The 20036-nt window shown below is 36.0% G+C and overlaps 2 protein-coding genes across 2 annotated transcripts; both read left to right on the top strand.

Annotated features, from left to right (window-relative positions):
• Positions 1-48: 48 nt before the first annotated feature.
• Positions 49-8195, top strand: LOC107794403 (hydroxyproline O-galactosyltransferase GALT2). The gene is made up of 7 exons (XM_075250145.1): positions 49-1590; positions 2915-3147; positions 3615-3905; positions 6918-7046; positions 7143-7316; positions 7427-7534; positions 7629-8195. The coding sequence occupies exons 1-7, from the start codon at positions 696-698 to the stop codon at positions 7830-7832; spliced, it is 2034 nt and encodes a 677-aa protein (XP_075106246.1). The 5' UTR covers positions 49-695; the 3' UTR covers positions 7833-8195.
• Positions 8196-11690: 3495 nt separating this feature from the next.
• On the top strand, positions 11691-12467 carry LOC142177709 (uncharacterized). The gene has a single exon (XM_075246999.1). It carries the CDS (start codon positions 11691-11693, stop codon positions 12465-12467), a length of 777 nt encoding a protein of 258 aa, XP_075103100.1.
• The last annotated feature ends 7569 nt before the right edge of the window (positions 12468-20036 follow it).

Raw genomic sequence — 20036 nt, 5'->3', positions numbered from 1 at the left:
TTGAGTCATGAAAGTTCTTTATAATGAGAAGAAAATTAATAGTTTCCTTGGACTCATGCTCTATCACGAACTACCCATAAATAGTACTAGTACTATTAATTTAAGGTCCAACAATCGATAATATAAGGTCCGTCGACCGTCGTGGATCGTCACTATGGAATTATTTGGGTAACTAGCCAAGGTTTTAAGGGACAAAGGTACCATCTCATTTTCCGCAAATATTTGGGGAAGTTTCCTTTTCTGATTCTTTTATTTTAAATTTCCTTTCCTGATTTATTCTTCACAATGACTTTCCGTTCTTCCTTCTGTCAACAACCAAATCAACTGCTGTTTCTCCTTGACCCAAAAGCTACGGTTTCTATTTTTGTTTCTTTGCTAAACTAGGGTTTCTCTCCCTATCCCTCTCCAAGATTGATCTCTTCCAGTTTCTTCACATTTTGCCCTCACATTTATAGGGCATTCTGCACCTTTGGCTTTGTGAACATAATTGTTGGGCCAACTTTTTCCAAAATTGCCCTGGATATGGTGTAATGCTGGGTAATTGAGGTCAAATAACGTGTTTTATTCTGTATTGCTGTAGTGAATTATTTGCAGATTGCGGCTCAGTATCGCATTTATGATTTGTTGCGTTTACCAATTGAGAGCTTGGTGTTTCTGACAGATTTTTAATAATGAAGTGGTGGAGTTTTTAGGGGATGTTGTGTGTGCTTATTAGGTTTATAATTAGAATGATGAAGAGGTTGAAAAATGAGGCTTCTAGTGTGAGGAGGTTCAAATTGTCATATATTTTGCTAGGTTTAGCTGCGTTTTACTTGATCCTCATCTGCGTGAAGTTCCCAGAGTTTCTCGAGAGCGCTACAGCTTTGAGTGGTGATGATGCTGCTGCGGATGTGGCTCTAGATGTCGAGGATGATGGTGGAGAATCATCGACTTCTGGATTTCATAATAATTTAAGCCAATATGCACTAGTGACACCGCGAGAAGAGGAAAATGAAAATGGAGCGTTGCCCCATAAAAAGCCTCGTAAGCTTCACTATGGTCGAATTACTGCAGCTATTATGAAACGAAATAATATGGAGCGAAATCTTTCTGTTTTGGATAGAATGGCTGATGAAGCTTGGACTTTAGGCTCGAAAGCCTGGGAAGAATTAGATAAATATGAGGAGAAGGGGATTGAGATGAATTCAATACTCGAGGGGAAGCCCGAGTCATGTCCTTCATGGGTTTCTACTAGTGGAGCACAACTTGCTAAAACAGATCAACTTATGTTCCTACCTTGTGGGCTTGCAGCAGGTTCTTCTATAACACTTATTGGTACTCCTCATTATGCGCATCATGAGTATGTACCACAGCTTGCCAAAACAAGGGCTGGCGATGCATTAGTCTTGGTTTCCCAATTTATGATTGAATTACAGGGTTTAAAGTCAGTTGTTGGTGAGGATCCACCAAAGATTTTGCATCTGAATCCTAGAATTAGAGGAGATTGGAGCCATAGACCAGTGATCGAGCACAATACTTGCTATAGAATGCAATGGGGAACGGCTCAAAGGTGTGATGGTTTACCTTCCAAGTATGATGATGACATGCTCGGTATGACACTTTCTAACTGTATGCTTGTTAGATTTTTATCTCTCTGTATCCTCAGCTATTCCTTTGTGGGGGGGGGGGGGTAGGGAAATGGTATTTTTGAATAAAACCATTTCTAAAGGTTGTAGACTCAAACTTGAAAGTTCTTTGACAACAAAGTTCTTGTTTGAAATATGATGTAGACTGGAATTCAGGCTCAAATAATCCCAAACAACCAATTAGAACAAGATATAGCAGTTGTAGGCAAACCAGCCTCAAAACTGCACATTTGAAACTTAGTAACCCATGCAAGGGTGTGTGCATTCGTCACACGCAAGAGTAAATGTGGCAGGGAATTTCCAAAGGTGTTTGCAGTTGCGGTTGCGCACTAGGCTAAATCTTGACCCATTGAGCTCCCGAATTCAGACTCAGGTGCATGCAGCTGGTGACACATTGTGCGGTCCCACAACCTTGATAAATCTGCAGTCCAGAATTTTGGCCTGCGGTCACAGCCATGTCGTGCAATCACATATCCTCTTGAAATTGTGTCACCCTTCAATTCTTACTGCAGGGTGCAGGACACATCGTGCAATCGCATTTCCTCTTGAAATTGTGTCACCCTTCAATTCTTTCCAAAAACGGCCTTGATCTTCACTTGGGGTCTCCCGTAGCTTCCAATGCTCCTTAGGCACTATGTCTGGTGTGAACCCCCTAGACATGCTGCTATCACGCTCCTCTTCTTTTGAAAACTAGGTCATGAACTCTTCTTTATCAAGTGCTGCTTGCATATTGAAAGTGTGCTTCCCGTGGACTTTACAAATGTGACTGTTAAGGCAAAATTAAGCTTATTGTCAAGCACATTATATTGCAACATCCAATATTAAATCACACAAGATTGTGCAGATAATTGAAAATCTACCTTAAATTATAGAAATGTCGAGCTAGTTTGATTAGCAAGCTGATAATAGGGGTTAGGTTGCCGAGAACCACTTTCACATGCTGACCACTAACAACTGCACATAACATTTTGGTCCAGGAAACTACAATTGTATATCATTTTACCCGAACCCCTTCAGTATAGTTTAGTTGAATTAATTTAGGTTACTAAATGCTTAATTTTTGGTTTTAATTTAGTTTCCTGGACATCACTTCTGTTCCTTTTATTCATTTATATATTGGCCGTATTGTTTTCACCCTATGATATATATATTTCACTTGAGAATGCTGATAAACCTCTTTTGCTTCCTATTCCTACTTATGTCGAACAAGTTTTAGTTGTGTGACTCTTGATTTTATAGCTTTACATCAATCAAATACCATAAATTTTTGAATTTTATTTTCATGACAGTTGATGGATATTTGAGATGTGAGAAGTGGATGCGGAATGACATTGTTGATACTCGAGAGTCGAAAATATTCTCATGGTTTGATCGATTTATTGGACGTGCAAAGAAACCAGAGGTGACATGGCCTTTCCCATTTGTGGAGGGTAGGATGTTTATTCTTACTATTCGTGCTGGTATTGATGGCTACCATATCAATGTAGGCGGCCGGCACGTGACGTCATTTCCGTATCGAACTGTAAGCTACTAGCGCTCTTCCAAACAATTTTGCAGGTTTTCTTGGTAGACATGTAAGTGTTCTGCTTACTGAGCAAGTCTCTAGTGAAGGAGAGCATTTTTAAGACGTTGCACTTGAAATTGACTTGAGAGTTAGCACATTTTAGAGTCTTGGACTGCTGGGCCAGTCATGATCACCATTGAATATCCACTGCATACATTTTCCTTATACAAAAGGGCACATTGGATATCAAACTACTATTCAAATCTTTTACCCATACAAATATTACCGTACAAAAATGAACGGTAGACACAAATATGTCCTAGTATTTGATCCTTTTCCGAAACTCTAAATCAGTGTACCGAATTTGTAATCCTTGCAATTAATTTGATCACCAGATTTTCTGGAATTAATGTTTTAGTTTCCTCAGTCATGTTATTACCCTACTATACTTGTGAGCCTTAATTAAATGTTCCCTATTCTTTCAGGGCTTTACACTGGAAGATGCTACAGGGTTGGCAATCAGAGGTGATGTAGATATACATTCGGTTTATGCTACATCTCTACCAACCTCTCATCCAAGTTTTTCTCCCCAAAGGGTGTTGGACTTCTCAGAGAAGTGGAAATCTCTTCCTTTACCCCAGAATCGCATTCAAATTTTTATTGGGGTGCTTTCTGCCACCAATCACTTTGCTGAGCGTATGGCAATCAGGAAAACGTGGATGCAGGCTTCAGCAATTAAGTCCTCAGATATAGCAGTCCGCTTCTTTGTTGCATTGGTAAGTCGCTCACCTCCCCAAATAAAAGAAAGATGTGCATAACTGTTGATCCACCCAAATAAGTGTGGACCTCAAATGCAGTCAAGTATTCTTCGTAATTACAACATTTTAAACTCCAATAAACTTTAATTTCGATGAGGTAATTAATGGAGATTGTTAAATAATAGGTTAAGGAATAAGATGTTTCATTGAACTGATTTCTTGATAAGTTGATTATTGGAATTAGCAAAACCAGACAAGTATCTATGAGCTGAAAATCGTTAATTTTTGGATCATCTTTTTTCAGGCCAAATTTGTTAAACACATGTCTGGAATTCCGTTATTTTTCTCAACTCTTTTTACGTATTTGGCCCGAAAAAGAAGAAATGCACAGTTGGAACAAATAGCCATTGCACCTAAAGAAGAAATAGAAAAACAAAGTTGAAGTAAAGCATGCATGGTATATTAATATAAGAAGTACGAAGAAATACACAATTGGAACAAATAAATCACTATATATGACTATTTGCCAATTAACAGTTGAAAAATACCCCACTTGGAAGCTGCTTTTTCAAAATTTCTTCACTCCCGCGTGCTTAAAAGAGAGTGCACTTTGCCACGTCAGCGTCCTGGGGATGAAGGCCATCAAACTGCCAAGTTAAGGGGGGTAATTAGGACAAAAATTAGTGCAGGTGTGCACTAAATAAACAGTGCCAAGTTTAGGGAGTCCCGAGGCGATGATCTATGCTGACCTTTCTAGATGCTGAATCTTAGGTGAAAATCCTAAATGTGACTAAATATGCACAAAGCCCCAAACATTATTATATTAATGGTTAACAAGATGTGGCAGACTACCAGCAACAAATGCCGAAGTTATAGAGAGGGAAAATGTATAGAAAAGAAGAGAACAATGGGGAATCGTGGAGCCCAATTGGTTAACTACCTAAACTTCCACCTTGTTGGTCGGGTTCGATTTCCCATCTTGTAAACATCTCCCCTCAATGTAAAAAAAAGGGAAAATGCATAAGTCCCCCCCACCCCCCCGACCTATATCCGGATTCCCTAACTACGCACTTTTTCTTTGCGGGAATCCTATTACCCCCTTAAACTTATTTTAAATGGAATTATTTGCACCCTTAACGCTGATGTGGCAGAGTGTGTGTATTTCACTCTCCCAGAGAAGCAAGAAAAAATGATTTTCTGATTATTTTTTATTCTTTTTTACCATTTTTTCTTACTTTTTTTTCCTTTTACTTTTCCTTTTTCTTTGTCTTTTTTCTTTTACTTTTTTTTTTCGTTTCTTCTCTAATTCCGGTATATTCATTCACCGGCGATTTTGTCTAACCGTTTTTCTTCCATTTTTTCTTTTCACACACAATTTAAACTCTCAAAAAGATCTATTCATAAGAAAAGCAAAATACACTCAGATTTGGGGGGAAAAATTCATCGTCGGAAAACCTTCCCACGCCAAAAAAAAAAATGATGTATTGAAATTTTAACTGAAAAAAAAATTCTCAGCTTATATTCATTTTTATTTCATTTGCTCTTCCTCCCACACATAAATTACACTTTCAAAAAAAATGTATATATAAAACAAAACACACTTAGATCGGGATAAAAATCTGTCACCGGAAAAAAAAAATCGCCGGAAAAATTGGTATTTATGAAATTCCAACGACCACTATTTTATGCCGCCGATGACCGAAACAAAAAGAAAGAGAATGAAATAGCCAAAAAAAAATGAGAATAATAAGAATAAGAAAAAAGGATAAGAAAAAGAAGAAAGAATAAAAAAAGTACTAAAAATACATGTGGGGGCGCGTGTAGCTCACCACTTGCCAAGAGTTTGGTTGTCTAGTTTTAGGGTGGTATTTATTCCATTTAAAATAAGTTTAGGGGGTATAGGATTCCCGCAAAGAAAAAGTGTGTAGTTGGGAATCTGGGTATAGGTCGGGGGTACTTATGCATTTTCCCTAAAAAAAAAAAAAGAAAAGAACATCTCAAAAATATACACTTTTGGTTAAACTTTACAAGTATTTCATATTTTACTAACATGTGTGACTGTAGTGGATTGATTACCCATTCTAGAACCAACTTTTTGAATGAAGAAAATAGAATCTGATGAGGGCAATTTCGCTCACCTGATCGGGAGGCACACCTCGTGGATGCATTTAGAACATTTGATTATATGAATGATTGGTCTGAGCGGCATGATTGTGTTTGTTTACATACAAAGCATGTTGAGTATTTTACCTGCGTAATTAATGGCTTTGTGTGTGACTAACATTGTGTAATGAGAAGAGCCTATAGGAAACTCAAGTGGAAGAAACTTACGCTGATGCTTAAGCATAAGGGAGGAGAGAGAATTTAGCATTAATTTCCAACAAACTCTGGGATATTACCCTTGTATAAGGACAAAGCACCAAACATATTCCAATAAAAATGATTACAAAATTTAATGAGTTCCTAGTTGCATTTAGGTGGATACGGTGGATTATTAGTATATGGCAATCAACTTCTCCCTTTTTCAGGTGGATCGTAGGACTGTTATCTCAAGTTGACTACTACTGTATTCTTAAGTAGCTGAATAATAGATATCATCTAAGATCAGCCCAACCTGCTAGAAAGATCCTCATGGCTATCCCTGGAGCATACTGCATGCTTGTTACATAGTTTTTCTCATCTTTTGGGAGGAATTGACTTGCCCTACATGGTGTTCTCTAGGAAGTAGTAATGCCATTTCTATTCTTGGACTTCTGAGGTGCTTTCATTGGGATATTCTTTATAGATAGGGATTATACTGGGTTTGCTGTTGTTGTTGTTGGTCAATTGAAAGTAGTGTTGCTTTTGAGTAAAGGAGAAAACATGAACAGGAAAAAGGTTGTGCTATTGTCTTCAGTACTACTTTTTGTTTAGGTTCCCTTTTACCAAGTTATTATTTATAGAACTTCTGCTATCATCGTTGCGAATAGCCAGTTTGGAGTTGAATCCCAGTGCATCTGCTTACTTATGTATTAATAATTAACTTTGTAGAATCCACGAAAGGAGTTGAATGCTATATTGAAGAAGGAAGCAGATTACTTTGGGGACATTGTGATTGTCCCCTTTATCGACAGATATGAGCTAGTGGTCCTAAAAACTATTGCCATCTGCGAGTATGGGGTGAGTTCTGCACTTCCGCTTCATCTTCCTCTTCTTTCCTGAACTGCTTAGTCACATCTTAATTTCTATTGACATGGCACACAATATCTCTTGCAGGTTCAGAATGTGACAGCTGCATATATCATGAAATGTGACGACGATAATTTCGTGAGGATAGATGCAGTCCTTAGAGAAATTCAGCGTGTTCCTCCTAGACGATCTCTTTACATGGGTAATCTTAATCTCTTGCATCGACCACTTCGAACAGGAAAATGGGCTGTATCATTTGAGGTACGGAGATTTAGACGATAATAGGAGTATAAATTCAAAATTCATGGCTATCGTTTGTTGATTTCTTAATAGACACTGATTTAATTTCAAAATATTGACTTGTGCAATAGGAGTGGCCAGAAGATGTATATCCCCCTTATGCTAATGGGCCAGGATATATAATATCAAGTGATATTGCTAAACATATCATTTCTCAATATCGGAACCGAAGCTTACGGGTTTGTCACAGCTGAATTCTTTCTTTTTTTCTTAAACCATAAACATGATAAAAGTGTCAATACTGAAATACGCATTTCCCCATCAAATTGACAGCTTTTCAAAATGGAGGATGTGAGCATGGGTATGTGGGTTGAGAAGTACAACAGTTCCGCTCCTGTACAGTACTCTCACAACTGGAAGTTTTGTCAATATGGATGTATGGAAGATTATTTCACGGCTCATTATCAGTCTCCACGACAGATGTTCTGTCTGTGGAACAATTTGCTCAAGGGTAAGGCTCATTGCTGCAATTTTTAGATTGATGAGAGCAATTGATGGGCGCCCTCCCCCAATTTGAATTGAAGCTTCTGACTCCTAACTGGAGATCTTCCGCCAAGAAGTGAAGTTGTGCAGTTTTATCTGTTCAGATTACTGTTTTAGTTCAACAACTGATTTAACACCAAGCTTTGGTCATGGCCATGGATTTGTACATCTTTTATTTACTGTGTACTACTAGTCTTTGTATAGGATTCGTGCCTCCTTGTACCATGAACAAAACATACAGAGATCTGATATTCCAAAATTTTCGGTTGGGGCCTTCAAACTAAATGTTTGCCCCTTAAGCTTGGTATGAAGCTTTTACTCTGGGAATTCTAAAAAGTAGTTTTTGCTCCTTGAAAATTTGTTTACTCTTCGTACCTTTGCAGCCTTTGGTTTTGATTTCTTTAACAACTATTTGCATTTTGCACCCATACACAGATTAAAGGTTATAAATGTTCACCGAAAAACTTAATATTTCTTTTGTGTAGACTGGGTTACAGAATGAGAGTTGAAAAGAAGAGATGGCCGTGTTGGTTTGGTTTGTATCTTCGTGTTCTAATTAGTGTTTATAATTAAGGTAAACCATGTCGCTTGCGATATTAGAGCGATCAATGCACGTGTAATAGTGCTCGCGTCAACTATAACACAATTTGTATTAAAAATAATTAAGTTTTTTAAAACTTAATTTTATATATATATAGAACGAAAGCCCTTAGCGAAATGTCGTTCGCCTTTTTTACCCTCAAAAATAGCTTTTATGTAGGACAAAATTGTAATTTAAATTTTCCCCTTATTTTTAGGAGTTCTAAATCAACTAAAATTTTAGTTTAAAATATATTCCTTATTTGAATATGTAGAAAGTTCTACATTTTGAAATTGATTAAAACTTTACATTATATAAACACTTCCCTAGGAAGGTAACAAAACCTTCCATGTTTATTTTTTCTAATATTAATTTTCAAAATAAGGAAATAAAGAAAAGCAAATGAAAGGGAAAGAAGTAAAGGATTTGCGTTTCTTTGCGTATACAAGCTATAGGAATAGAATTTTTAGTGGATAAAATTATATTACAGTTAAATATTTAAAATTGGAGATGAACAATATTTATAATTTAAATCAACAAGAAAACAAAATTATTTCCTTTAATGCTGACAATAAATTATTAAATCTTTGAATTAATTAGTTAGTTTTTAAATTATGAATGGTCTTAACAAAATGTTATTCGCCTTTTTTACTCTTTAAACATAGAGTTCACGCAAGACAAAGTAATCATTATTATATTTTTTAATATTTAGGACATTGAAAACAACTAAAAATATAATTACTAAATCTTTCCTTAATAGATAGAAAGTCTAAAATTTGTGGCTTTGAAATTAATTAATATTTTACGTTATAAAAATTCTTTTCTTATTATAGACAATAAATTGCGTCGATAAAAAAAATCAAGACCGAAAAATAGCGCAACAATCGTAGTATTTTATTTCGAATATTTGAGTGTACAATCTCTATAAATCCTCTGATTCTTCTTTTCAATAGTAAATAAATTCAAGGGCCTTTGAGCTTGAGCTTGATCTTGAATCTATGTTTGTTGCCACGAACGATGATCTTGAATTCAACTGGCGCGAACTTTGATTTGAACTTGCACTCCTTAAACCTTGATTTGTTCTTCGTTCTTAAGCTTGAACTTGATTTGTTCTTCGTTCTTGAGCTTGAACTTGATTTGTTCTTCGTTCTTGAGCTTGGACTTGATTTGTTGAACTTGAACTTGATTGCTTGAAGATTGAAACTTGTGGAGAAATTTGCGGTGTTTAATCTACGAGCTCTCTCTTGCTTCTTGTTATAACTTCTGGTGTCTTTTTTGAGTTATGAAGACCCCTATTTATAGTTGTGGAAGGGAGGAGTTGTGATAAAAACAAACTCTTTCCGACCAATCAAATTGAAGTGTGACATGGCCGCATTTGATTGGCCAGAACATGTCACTTGCACACGTGGCGCGATTTCATTGGCCTTTTAATGTGACTTGGCATGCCTTGTCATTTTGACATGTGGCATGATCCTATTGGCCCTTCCGTTTGATTGGCGTGCCATGTCATTTGACACTTGGCACCAAACTGGGCCTCTAGGAAGATGTCACCTTGAGCTTAATAAAATGGGCTCATCACTTTAGCCCAATTAAATGGGCTAGCCCAATGGTTTAAGACTTATTTATTTAATCCATATATATATTGGACTTATATAATTAATTCAATTATATTAGCCCATAATATTTATTTGGACCAATATACTTGAATTTAAAATATAGTCCAAATTATTTTATAGATTTAAATCTAATAATTTTTTGTATGTCTACAAATGCCCCTACTTCAAGGCTTGCTGAGGCGCAGGTTTGTCGGATTTCAAGGATAAGACTTGAAGTACTCATACTTAAATACTCGTACAAGAGCTTATACATTTGCAAAGTTGATTAAACCTCACAACACTGTTATACTTCAAGGGATAATATGCTTACGTGAAGTACCAAAGCACTTGTCATATAAAATATTTCTAAAGTTAAAGTGATTTGGATTTTTCCAATTCTTTCTACGTGAGTCCAGCAGTTTAAGCATCTTAAAATATGGTAAAAATGGCGTGTAGTAGCCACTAAATAAGGGTGTATTTAATTTTTATCCACTATTTAAAATGCTTATCAAAAATAGCCACTACTAAGGGGGAAAAGGACACAATTACCCTTTCTCTATTTCTTGTATAATCCCAAAATCGACGAAAACCCTTATTTTCATTCGTTCAGAGTTCAGACGAGAGCGGTTAACCCTTATTTTCTATTTCCGTGTTCTGCGCTTCTTCATCTTCCTCGCATGGAAACTGCAATCTCAGTTAAACTTCTGCTCCTTCATCTTCTCCGTCATCTTCTGTCAATCGCGACTGGTAATATGTTTTTTTTACGCATTTTCGTTTTTCTTTATGTGTAAATTGGTTCAATGCCGTGTGAAGTATGTGTGAAATTTCAAAAATTAGCATTATATGTTGATTCAGTGTAGTATATTTTGTGTGATTCTGTTTTTGATAAATTTTTAGTGTGTGAAATTTGAAATGTGTTTGTGGTTGATTCAATATATTTGATTATGTAGGTATATTTCATAAAAATAGTCGTAGAAATTCATAAGCTTACTGTGATTATGAATTTTCAGTTAACTGTGTTCATTAAATGTAAGGAAGAAACGACATTAAATTTTGTAGTTGGAATTCAAAGTTAAGGACTGATTGTCCTTAACTTTTGCACATGAAACTTGAAGTTAAGGACTAAGTGTCCTTAACTTTGGATGTTGAAAGTATAAGTTAAGGACTGTATTTCCTTAACCTTTGCACCTACAATTTAAAGTTAAGGACTGATTGTCCTTAACTTTTGCACATGAAACTTGAAGTTAAGGACTAAGTGTCCTTAACTTTGGATGTTGAAAGTATAAGTTAAGGACTGTATTTCCTTAACCTTTGCACCTACAATTTAAAGTTAAGGACTGATTGTCCTTAACTTTTGCACATGAAACTTGAAGTTAAGGACTAAGTGTCCTTAACTTTTGATGTTGAAAGTATAAGTTAAGGATTGTATTTCCTTAACCTTTGCACTTACAATTTAAAGTTAAGGACTTATTGTCCTTAACTTTTGCACATGAAACTTGAAGTTAAGGACTAAGTGTCCTTAACTTTGGAAGTTGAAAGTATAAGTTAAGGACTGTATTTCTTTAACGTTTGCACTTAAAATTTAAAGTTAAGGATTGTATTTGCTTAACTTTTAAACTTGAAATTTTAAGTTAAGTCCTAATCTTTGTTTGTTTTTCCTTCTTTTCTAGTGTTATAATGGAAGGCGATCATTTGTTTGATTTTGACGATTGGCGTAATTTTCTGGTATATTGGAAAGGAGATTTTCAATATAAGAAAACAATTAAAAGTTTTCTGTCGAATAGCCAATGGAAGAAATTGAGGGAAAGTATTTTTGGCAACTTCTTCAGATTACAAAGTGTGAAGTTCTCGGGTAAACTTATGCACTGTGTATTGCTTTCTGAAATTGTTAGTAATGAACCTGATTCGATGACCTTCAAGGTATTTGACCGCGATATTAAGTTTACTCGTGATGCATTCCATATTATTACTGGTTTGAAGTCTTATTCGTCGCTTGACATGAAAGGTTTAAATGAGAAAGAGAATAGGCTTTTAAGAGTCTATTTCCCTGGAAAGGACAAAATTGAGTTGGCTGATTTGTATAGTTTTATTTCTAGTCGCCCACATGGTACAACTTCATCATTTGCTAGTCGTGATGATGATGCTTTGAAGTTGGCAACACTCTATTTTATTGAGTCGATTTTGATGGGCAAGAGGAAAAATAGGAATGTGTCGGAGCAAATAATGAAAATTGTTGACGATGATGCACTTTGCGCTTCCTTCAACTGGGGCTCTCTTGCTTATAAGACGCTATTAAAATCATTGAAGAGTTGCTTGAAATCAAATGAGAATGATGTTGAGAAGGAGAAAGAGAAAGAAAAAGATATTGATAGCTACACTTTAGTTGGCTTTCCTTTTGCGTTTTGTGTCTGGATTATGGAAGTACTTCCTATTTCCAAGAGAAACAATTTGTGAACTTCAAAGAAGCTGGTTATCCTCGAATGTTATGTTATTCTGAAATGAAGTCTCCACAATTTGATGCTCTTTGTAGAAAATATTTCCATAATGAAAAAGTAAGTTAATGTAATTACTATCTCTTTTTTTGTTTATTTGTTTTAGTTATGTATACTTATGTTTAGTTTTTTTTATATAATAGGTATTTAAGTTGATTGAGATGTCACCCTTTATTCCCGTGGAAGAAGAAGATACAGAGCCTCTTTGTGTGGAGGAGCCAGTTTCACAAGATCGAGGCTCAAGGTCTTCTTCCACACAATTTGACGAAGGAGTACTTAAGGAAATTGTTAGAGTATGTGTTTCTGCCTTTGAATAGTATTAGTTTTTTATTTGATTATTTCTTGCTTACGAACACCTTTTTTTTTATATTATGTTTTTTGATTCAGAGATTATCAGAGAGTTTTAAGAAGGATTTGCAAGCAGAAGTTACCAGAGTTAATCAGAAAATTGATGTATCAGAAAAAATGATTGAGAATGAAATCAAGGTAATTTCAGTTAGTCCAACTTTAGGATTTTGTGTCCTTAAATTTTGAACTTGGAATTGAAAGATAAGGACTTCTTGTCCTTAACTTTTGAACTTTGAAATGAAACTTAAGGACATCATGTCCTTAAGTTTTGAACTTGGAATTCAAAGTTAAGGACTTCTTGTCCTTAACTTTTGAACTTGGAGTTCAATTTTAAGGATTGCATGTCCTTAAGTTTTGAACTTTGAGTTCAAACTTAAGGACTGCATGTCCTTAAGTTTTAAACCTGTCCTTCTCTTTGTAACTTAGTTGCTTTCTCAGGATTTAAAGAAAACTCTAGGATCAAAGCTTGATACTTTGATGAACATGTTTGGGAAAGCTGATCAGATGAACACAGATAGAGAATCTAGTGTTCCAATTAGAAAATATGGAGTTGATGATCATTGTCGTGCTACTGAGCCTACTGGCATATTCAACCAAGATGCAGGTGGTGTTGAACGTGATGATGGATGTGCATGCAGAGGGTCAGTATGAAAGAGAATTTAGAGATGCACATCTAGATGATGAAACTGAAAATGTTACTGATATTGGGAAAGGTTAGATATAGATTTTGATTTTTTTTTCGTTGAAATGTATATTCAATAGATTAATACATATAAACTATGCATGTGCATGCAAAAGTTGAAGATTTAGGAGATTGTCAAGAGTAGGAGAATCAACAAGAGAAAGGAGTGCCAGAGAAAATTTGTAGAGTTCGTGGATTGCAATCACAGGAGGATTTAACAAGTCCATTGGGGACAAGTGTCAGCGAGATTGTATGCAAATGCTTAGAAGGAACGTATGATCTCTCTACACCGCTGTCATACAAAGAAAAATTTGGAGTTCAAACTTGTGTCAGTCAATGTTAGATAAAATTTTCATTATATATTGTATCTTTATTTTAGTGAATTATTAGAATGGGTATTAATTGCAAATGTTACAGTATCTTTTGAAGCAGCAAGTGAAGAAGCTGGAGTGCAGTATCAAGAGAAAACTGGACTACAATCTCAATACATAGGCAGAAGTGAGATTGGTTCCAAATCTATAGATGCAACATGTGATGATGATGATGTAACTGGAATGATCTTGGATATTGCAAATGGTTAGGCAGTGCTTTTTTAATTTTATATATGTTTGTTTTAATTAAAGATTATTAACATGTTAGCTCTTGTAAATATTTTTGCAGAATCATGTCAACAAGCATCTAAAGATCATGGTGAACAACTGCAAGATAAAGAAAATGTGGAATTGCAAGAAAAAGAAAATGTTGCATGCAATATCTTAGCTGAGTTGTCTCTTGAAAAAATACAAGAAGGTACTGCGGAGAAGACAGGTACTGATTATGCCCTAATTATTATATGTACAATTGAAATTTTGTCTCTTCATTTGACCTGTTGCAGAAAACTAATATGAATATGTATATATATATATAGTGTCGCCAGCAGAGGAAAACAAAGAGGACACCAATGATGACGATCTTAACCAATATACAAGGAAAAGAAAGAGAGACAGTATTGGTTATGATGGCCCGTCATTTTCTCTTTTTACTCCTACTCCTCCAAGTACACAAATGGACATTGATGCGACTTTGACTATGGAGGGTGAAGGAAATGTTGAAGAAGAACTTGGTCGAGGTAAAAGGAACAAGAAGTTAAGCTGGCAGTTGAAATCTCCTTTTGATAAGGAAGGAAAATCAGTAAGTTCCAAGGCAGACAATCAAAATACTCTGAAGAATTCAGGTTGGATAAAATCAACCTATACCCGTAGGTGTATTTTTCATTATGCCACAGAATATGAAAACTTAGTGAAGAAATTCATTGTGTGGTTGGGCAAGGAGAAAAGGAGAGGTCGCAAAAAAGAGTAAGTCTCTTAATGTGTTTCACCACATCCTTAACTTTTGTGATTGTAAGACTAATTTTAGGACTAACTGTCCTTAACTTATAGATTCAAGTTTAAAACTTAAAGACTTCTTGTCCTTAAGATTCGAACCTCGAATTCAAAGTTAAGGACAGAAAGTCCTTAAGTTCTAAACTTTAATCTATAAGTTAAGGACCAAGTGTCCTTAGCTTTTGAATTTTATACTCAAACTTAAGGACTGCATGTCCTTAGCTTATGAATTTTGAATTCAAACTTAAGGACAGACAGTCCTTAAGTTTTAAACTTGAATCTATAAGTTAAGGACCAATTTTCCTTAGCTTTTGAACTTCTAATTCAAATTTAAGGACTGCCTGTCATTAATTTTTCAGCATGAAAAGCTAAGTTCAGGATTAAATTCTAACTTGACATTTTCAAAATTTTCAGGGGACAAATTGATTTATATGCTGATGATAATAGTGTGAGGAAAAAACCATACAAATTGTATCATCAAAAAATCAGTAGCAAAATGTTTTTCCTTGAGCTTTCAGATAGCAAATTTGTTCTTGATGATAAGGTTAGATAATTCACAAGGCATTTATTTTTTCTATTATTAATTTATCATTTTTCATTATTTTATGACTGATTTTATTGTTTTGTTTTATTTTTTTCCTTTTATGAAGCATATTGACATTGCTCTCTATTATCTGAGAAAGAAGGAATGCTACCATCCTCGCGATCATCCTTTTCGATGCACAACTACTGATGTTCTTTTTGATAATTATATGGCACTTGTGTATAAAGATTTCAGTGAAGATGGTAGTGATGAGTTTTGGTGTGCTGGTGATAATCAGTTGTTTCTGACACCATATGTGTGGGGGGACAGTCGTAGATGTGGAATTGCATGGACTGAGGTTGACAAAATCTTTTTTCCATGTCGGCTTCCTTCAGAAGATGATAAAGCTGTGACACACTTTCTGTTGGGAGTATTGGACTTGAATCAGAAAAAGATTGATGTATACGATTCCATATACAGTGAGCCATATGAAACAGGAATGAACTACATGCAAATGTATGCACGCATGATCCCCCATTTGCTAAAGTTCTCACAGTTTGACAAAAATCACAAGTCTTTTGGGAATGTCTTCAACAAATTTGATATACAGTGGTAAAGATCACCACACCAAACTGGATCGTACGTGTTGTTATTTGTTATATTATTTATATGTACTTAAGATTTATTGTTTAATTCACTGCATATCTTATATTTCTCTTAGGACTGATTGTGGTGCATTACTGGTCAAATTTGCCGAGTTGCTGATGATGGGAAAGGACGTGCAGCAATTCCAACCCGAAGACATAAAAGACTTTCGAAAAGAACTTGCTGCAAATCTTTGGGCACGTGGTGAATGGAAAAGAAATTCTGGTTATGATACTCCACCAGAAAATGTTGGTGATGATTATGAGAGTGAAAATGAAACATTCTGTCCAAAGGAGTTGTAAAGAAATTGTGGTGTTATTTTGTATAAAATTGTTGTAAAGGTGACATCTGAATTCTGCCAGTTTAGAATAGTTCTGAAATATTCTGTAAATTTGTGAAAAGGCACTTATATTTTGTTTTGTTGGTGTGAGCACGTGATTTTTGCTTTTACGCGACAATCACTCCAAAAGAAACAAAATAATAGCAATTGGTCTTGCTGTACATTTGCTGGATTTTTACGTGGCATTTTTTGCTGGTTATTTGTGATTTTGCCCATGTTTGTTTTATTCAAAAATATATAAATATATATGTGTATATGTCGTGTGAACCGTAGTCTGTTTATTAAAATAAAAATAAAATATGTGCGTCCTTCATTGTATTTTGTCATTAAGTGTTTAGTATAATTAATTGTGCGATAATTGTTGTCCAATGTTTACATGGTATTATTTGGCAAATTATTTTAAGGAATTAAAAAAAAGAAATTAAAAAGAAAAAAAAAGAAAAGAAGGAGTTTCGGACTTGGGCCAGTCCGGTTTTTAAAACAAAACAAGCCCAAACAAACTCAGCCCAAACCCCATGTAAACCCGGTCCAGACCAGCTGGCCTCAGGGGGCCTTCCAAACGACACCGTTTTACTGCAGTCTGATCTGGGCCGTTGATCTCAAATTGATCAACGGCCAAGATCACATTCCCCGTAACCCACCAACAAACCCGACCCGTCTCACCCGGACCGACCCCAAACCTTTATCCTTGAAACGACGTCGTCCCTGGTTAGCCAAAGGATCCTGGCCCTTCATCTCATCTCATCCAACGGCCAGGATCCATTTGCTCACTAACTATATAAACTCCTAACACTACCCTGCCCCCCTATCCAAACCCCAGCCTTCGTCGTCCTCACCACAACCCCCAAACCCTAGAGCCGCCCTAGTATCCCCCACCATGAAAACCGGCGGCATGAACGCCGGTGATCTTCCCTTTAACACCATAGAACCCCCCTTGACGTCCTGAACCCAAATCTACCAACCACACGCCTCGAATCCGATCCCACCTTCTCGAATCTTCATTTGAAGATTCGAGTCGGAACCTAATCTACACCGATCTGCCTTGAAATCATACCAGACACTCCCCAGACCCCCCTCGTGACCAAACCATACTTGGTTTGGTCCGAATCTGACCAGGGAAGCGTGAATCCCGGATCTGGTTTTTGAACTTTAAAGGTTTTCGTCGATGGTCCGTGTTTTGTTCAAACCAAAGGATTAAGGTCTAATAGACTTTAATCGAAGTGTTTCTCATCTGAGAAACACTTCGATTAAAGTCCGTTCAGCCTTAAGAAAGGCCTGACCGAGTCCGAGTTAAGGTTTTGATTTTTCGGGATTTGAGGTGAGTTCTGTTCTCTTTTCTTTGTTCTTTAGTCCATGTTTGTTTGAAAGGCTGTTATTGTTGTTGTGTAATGGTTGTCCCCGAATTTTATCAACTATGCCCTGTCCACTTTGCCTGAACCTTTGTTGTTTTGATTGAGTATCTTCTTCTACTTGTTCTGATAAGCGTGTATGTATGTATTTGTTGTGCAATAATTGAGCTTCAAATGTTGACTGAGCAATTGGTTCCTCGAGTACCACTTTGCTCAGTCAGTATAATTAGAACCGTGTGTCGATACTGTTAAATGTCTGATTTTTGGTTACGACTATATGAGTTATAACTAATATAGTCGAGTCGACATGTGTCGTCAATTAGTTTCAACCGTCTGAGCAAAGTTAAATCGATTTGCTTCTATTAAACATTTGCCTGAATCAATTAAGAGCCAGTTTAGTTCACTTATAGCTGTTGGATTGTTTGTGTTTAGATTCTGAATTGGAAGGCATGTGCACTCGTGCACAGCATGTGCACTCGTGCACAGCATGTGCGCTGGTGCATCTCATGTGCTTTGTGCACAGCCTGTAGCCTGCATAAAGGTCCTTTGTTTGATTTTAAAATGGTTTGACAGCATATGCTGTCAACATATTCCGCTGCCCATATCTGCTTTTAGTTAATAAAATGGGAAAGTTAAGCCTGCCAAGGGAATGATGAGGTTTAATAATTAAATAGCTAAAAGTAGAACTGAAAAGAAGATGGGCACATGGGAGGGGTTTCTTTTGATCTATCAGACTGTAAAAGGAGTAAGATTGAGGCTTATAAAGGGGGGAGCTGAAATACAAAGAAAAAAAAAAGAGGAGGAGGAGAGGGAGAGAACACCATCTGATAATAGACATACAGAAAGAGGGAGGATAGAGAGAGCTGTAAAAGAAAATACACAGACTGTGAGGAATTTCTGAAAGAGAGAGCTGAAATACACACTGAGAAGTATACACACACAGATATACATAGAGAGACACAGGGGGAGCCTAAACTGAAATTTTGAGAATTGAAGTTCTGGGGGAAAACAGTAAGAAACTGGAGAAGGTCTCTTTCTGATAACTTAAGTATAAGTTCAAAACTGCAGACTGATATTGGATTCTTGAAAAGAAAGAAGATAGGGAAAGGGATAAACAGAAAATCAGCAATTACTTCTGTCTTGTTTGCCTGATTCCCAGTCTTGTTCAACCTGTTCAATCAACTTTGTTTTCTTCCAAGTATCAGCTGAGTTCATTAGTTGATTCATATTGTTCGTTTCCCCTGGATTGGTCTGTCTTGGAGTATTATTCCTACTGCATTGTTTGCTGCTACCTGTCTACCATTTCTTGTCGGTTCTAACTGTATCTTGCACTGGGAGTTGTCCTATTTGTTCCTGCTGTTACTGCTGTTGTTTGGTGTTGCTTCTGTTGTCCTGCTGACCCCTCGCTTTCTTCTGTTGTATCCGACATCCAGGTACATACTAAGATTTTGCATCTGATGTAACAATGAAAGCATGAAATCAAAGATGTGCAGGAGTTTAATCATTCGTTTGGCTGCAGTTACAGTTTTACAAACGTTATTAAGATATGTGCAATTTGTCTAGCTTGTAATTCGATAAAGAAACACTTTAGATAGCTTTGTACTTAACCATAGTTTAGTTCGTCCTAAACTGCGATTTCATTTGTTTAAGGGGTTGTCTAATGAGGAATGCATGAGTTTTCTTTAACACATAGATAATTAGGTAACTTTTAGCTGACATTCCGCATGTATAGAAAAGATTGCTTTAAGTTTTGCCAAATATGATGTTTAGTTTTATTGAACCTTTGTAGATAGCTCACAGGTTCACATTCAAATTCTATTAGTAATAGGTTCCGAAAGGTTAATTCCGCTGATTTGTTTTAAATAGGCAAGTTTCAAACTTAGATCTGAAGAACGTTTATCATAAGCTTCCTTTTTAACAGTTATATTAATCTTGTATGGTGATTTCCTCTGACAATTTAACAACGTGCTCATCTATGAAATAAGGCACTGAATAATTCACGCCTCATAAAAATCGGATAATCAAGTAAGGATCCAAAGCGGGTCAAGCATGTAATCAACACGTAATCCTTTCTTTTATTTTTAGAAACAAGCGTAGTAGAAATGTAGTCACTGTAGGATACCCTTCTAAAAATGAGATGAGCCTCGACAAACAAAAATGCACAAGCTTCGGGGCCCTCTAAATGTATATATTAAAATATTTAGAATTCGGGACATGCCGTTTAGCGAATTCTACGGCCTTCCCAAAATAACAATACATTAGTTGCTTTAGGCGCACCTTTAA

The sequence above is a fragment of the Nicotiana tabacum genome, chromosome 3 (assembly GCF_000715075.1).
Source record: "Nicotiana tabacum cultivar K326 chromosome 3, ASM71507v2, whole genome shotgun sequence".
Taxonomy (NCBI): domain Eukaryota; kingdom Viridiplantae; phylum Streptophyta; class Magnoliopsida; order Solanales; family Solanaceae; genus Nicotiana; species Nicotiana tabacum.
Note: the sequence above shows the minus strand (reverse complement) of the source record. Positions and strands in the feature narration are given on the sequence as shown.

What these genes read in the sequence shown, in the direction of transcription:
- LOC142177709 (XM_075246999.1), top strand. Translation starts at nt 11,691, where the DNA reads ATGGAAGGCGATCATTTGTTTGATTTTGACGATTGGCGTAATTTTCTG.
- LOC107794403 (XM_075250145.1), top strand. Translation starts at nt 696, where the DNA reads ATGTTGTGTGTGCTTATTAGGTTTATAATTAGAATGATGAAGAGGTTG. An exon ending in GTATGATGATGACATGCTCG is followed by an intron (nt 1,591 to 2,914) that starts GTATGACACTTT and finishes TTTTCATGACAG; the next exon opens with TTGATGGATATTTGAGATGT. An exon ending in CGTCATTTCCGTATCGAACT is followed by an intron (nt 3,148 to 3,614) that starts GTAAGCTACTAG and finishes CTATTCTTTCAG; the next exon opens with GGCTTTACACTGGAAGATGC.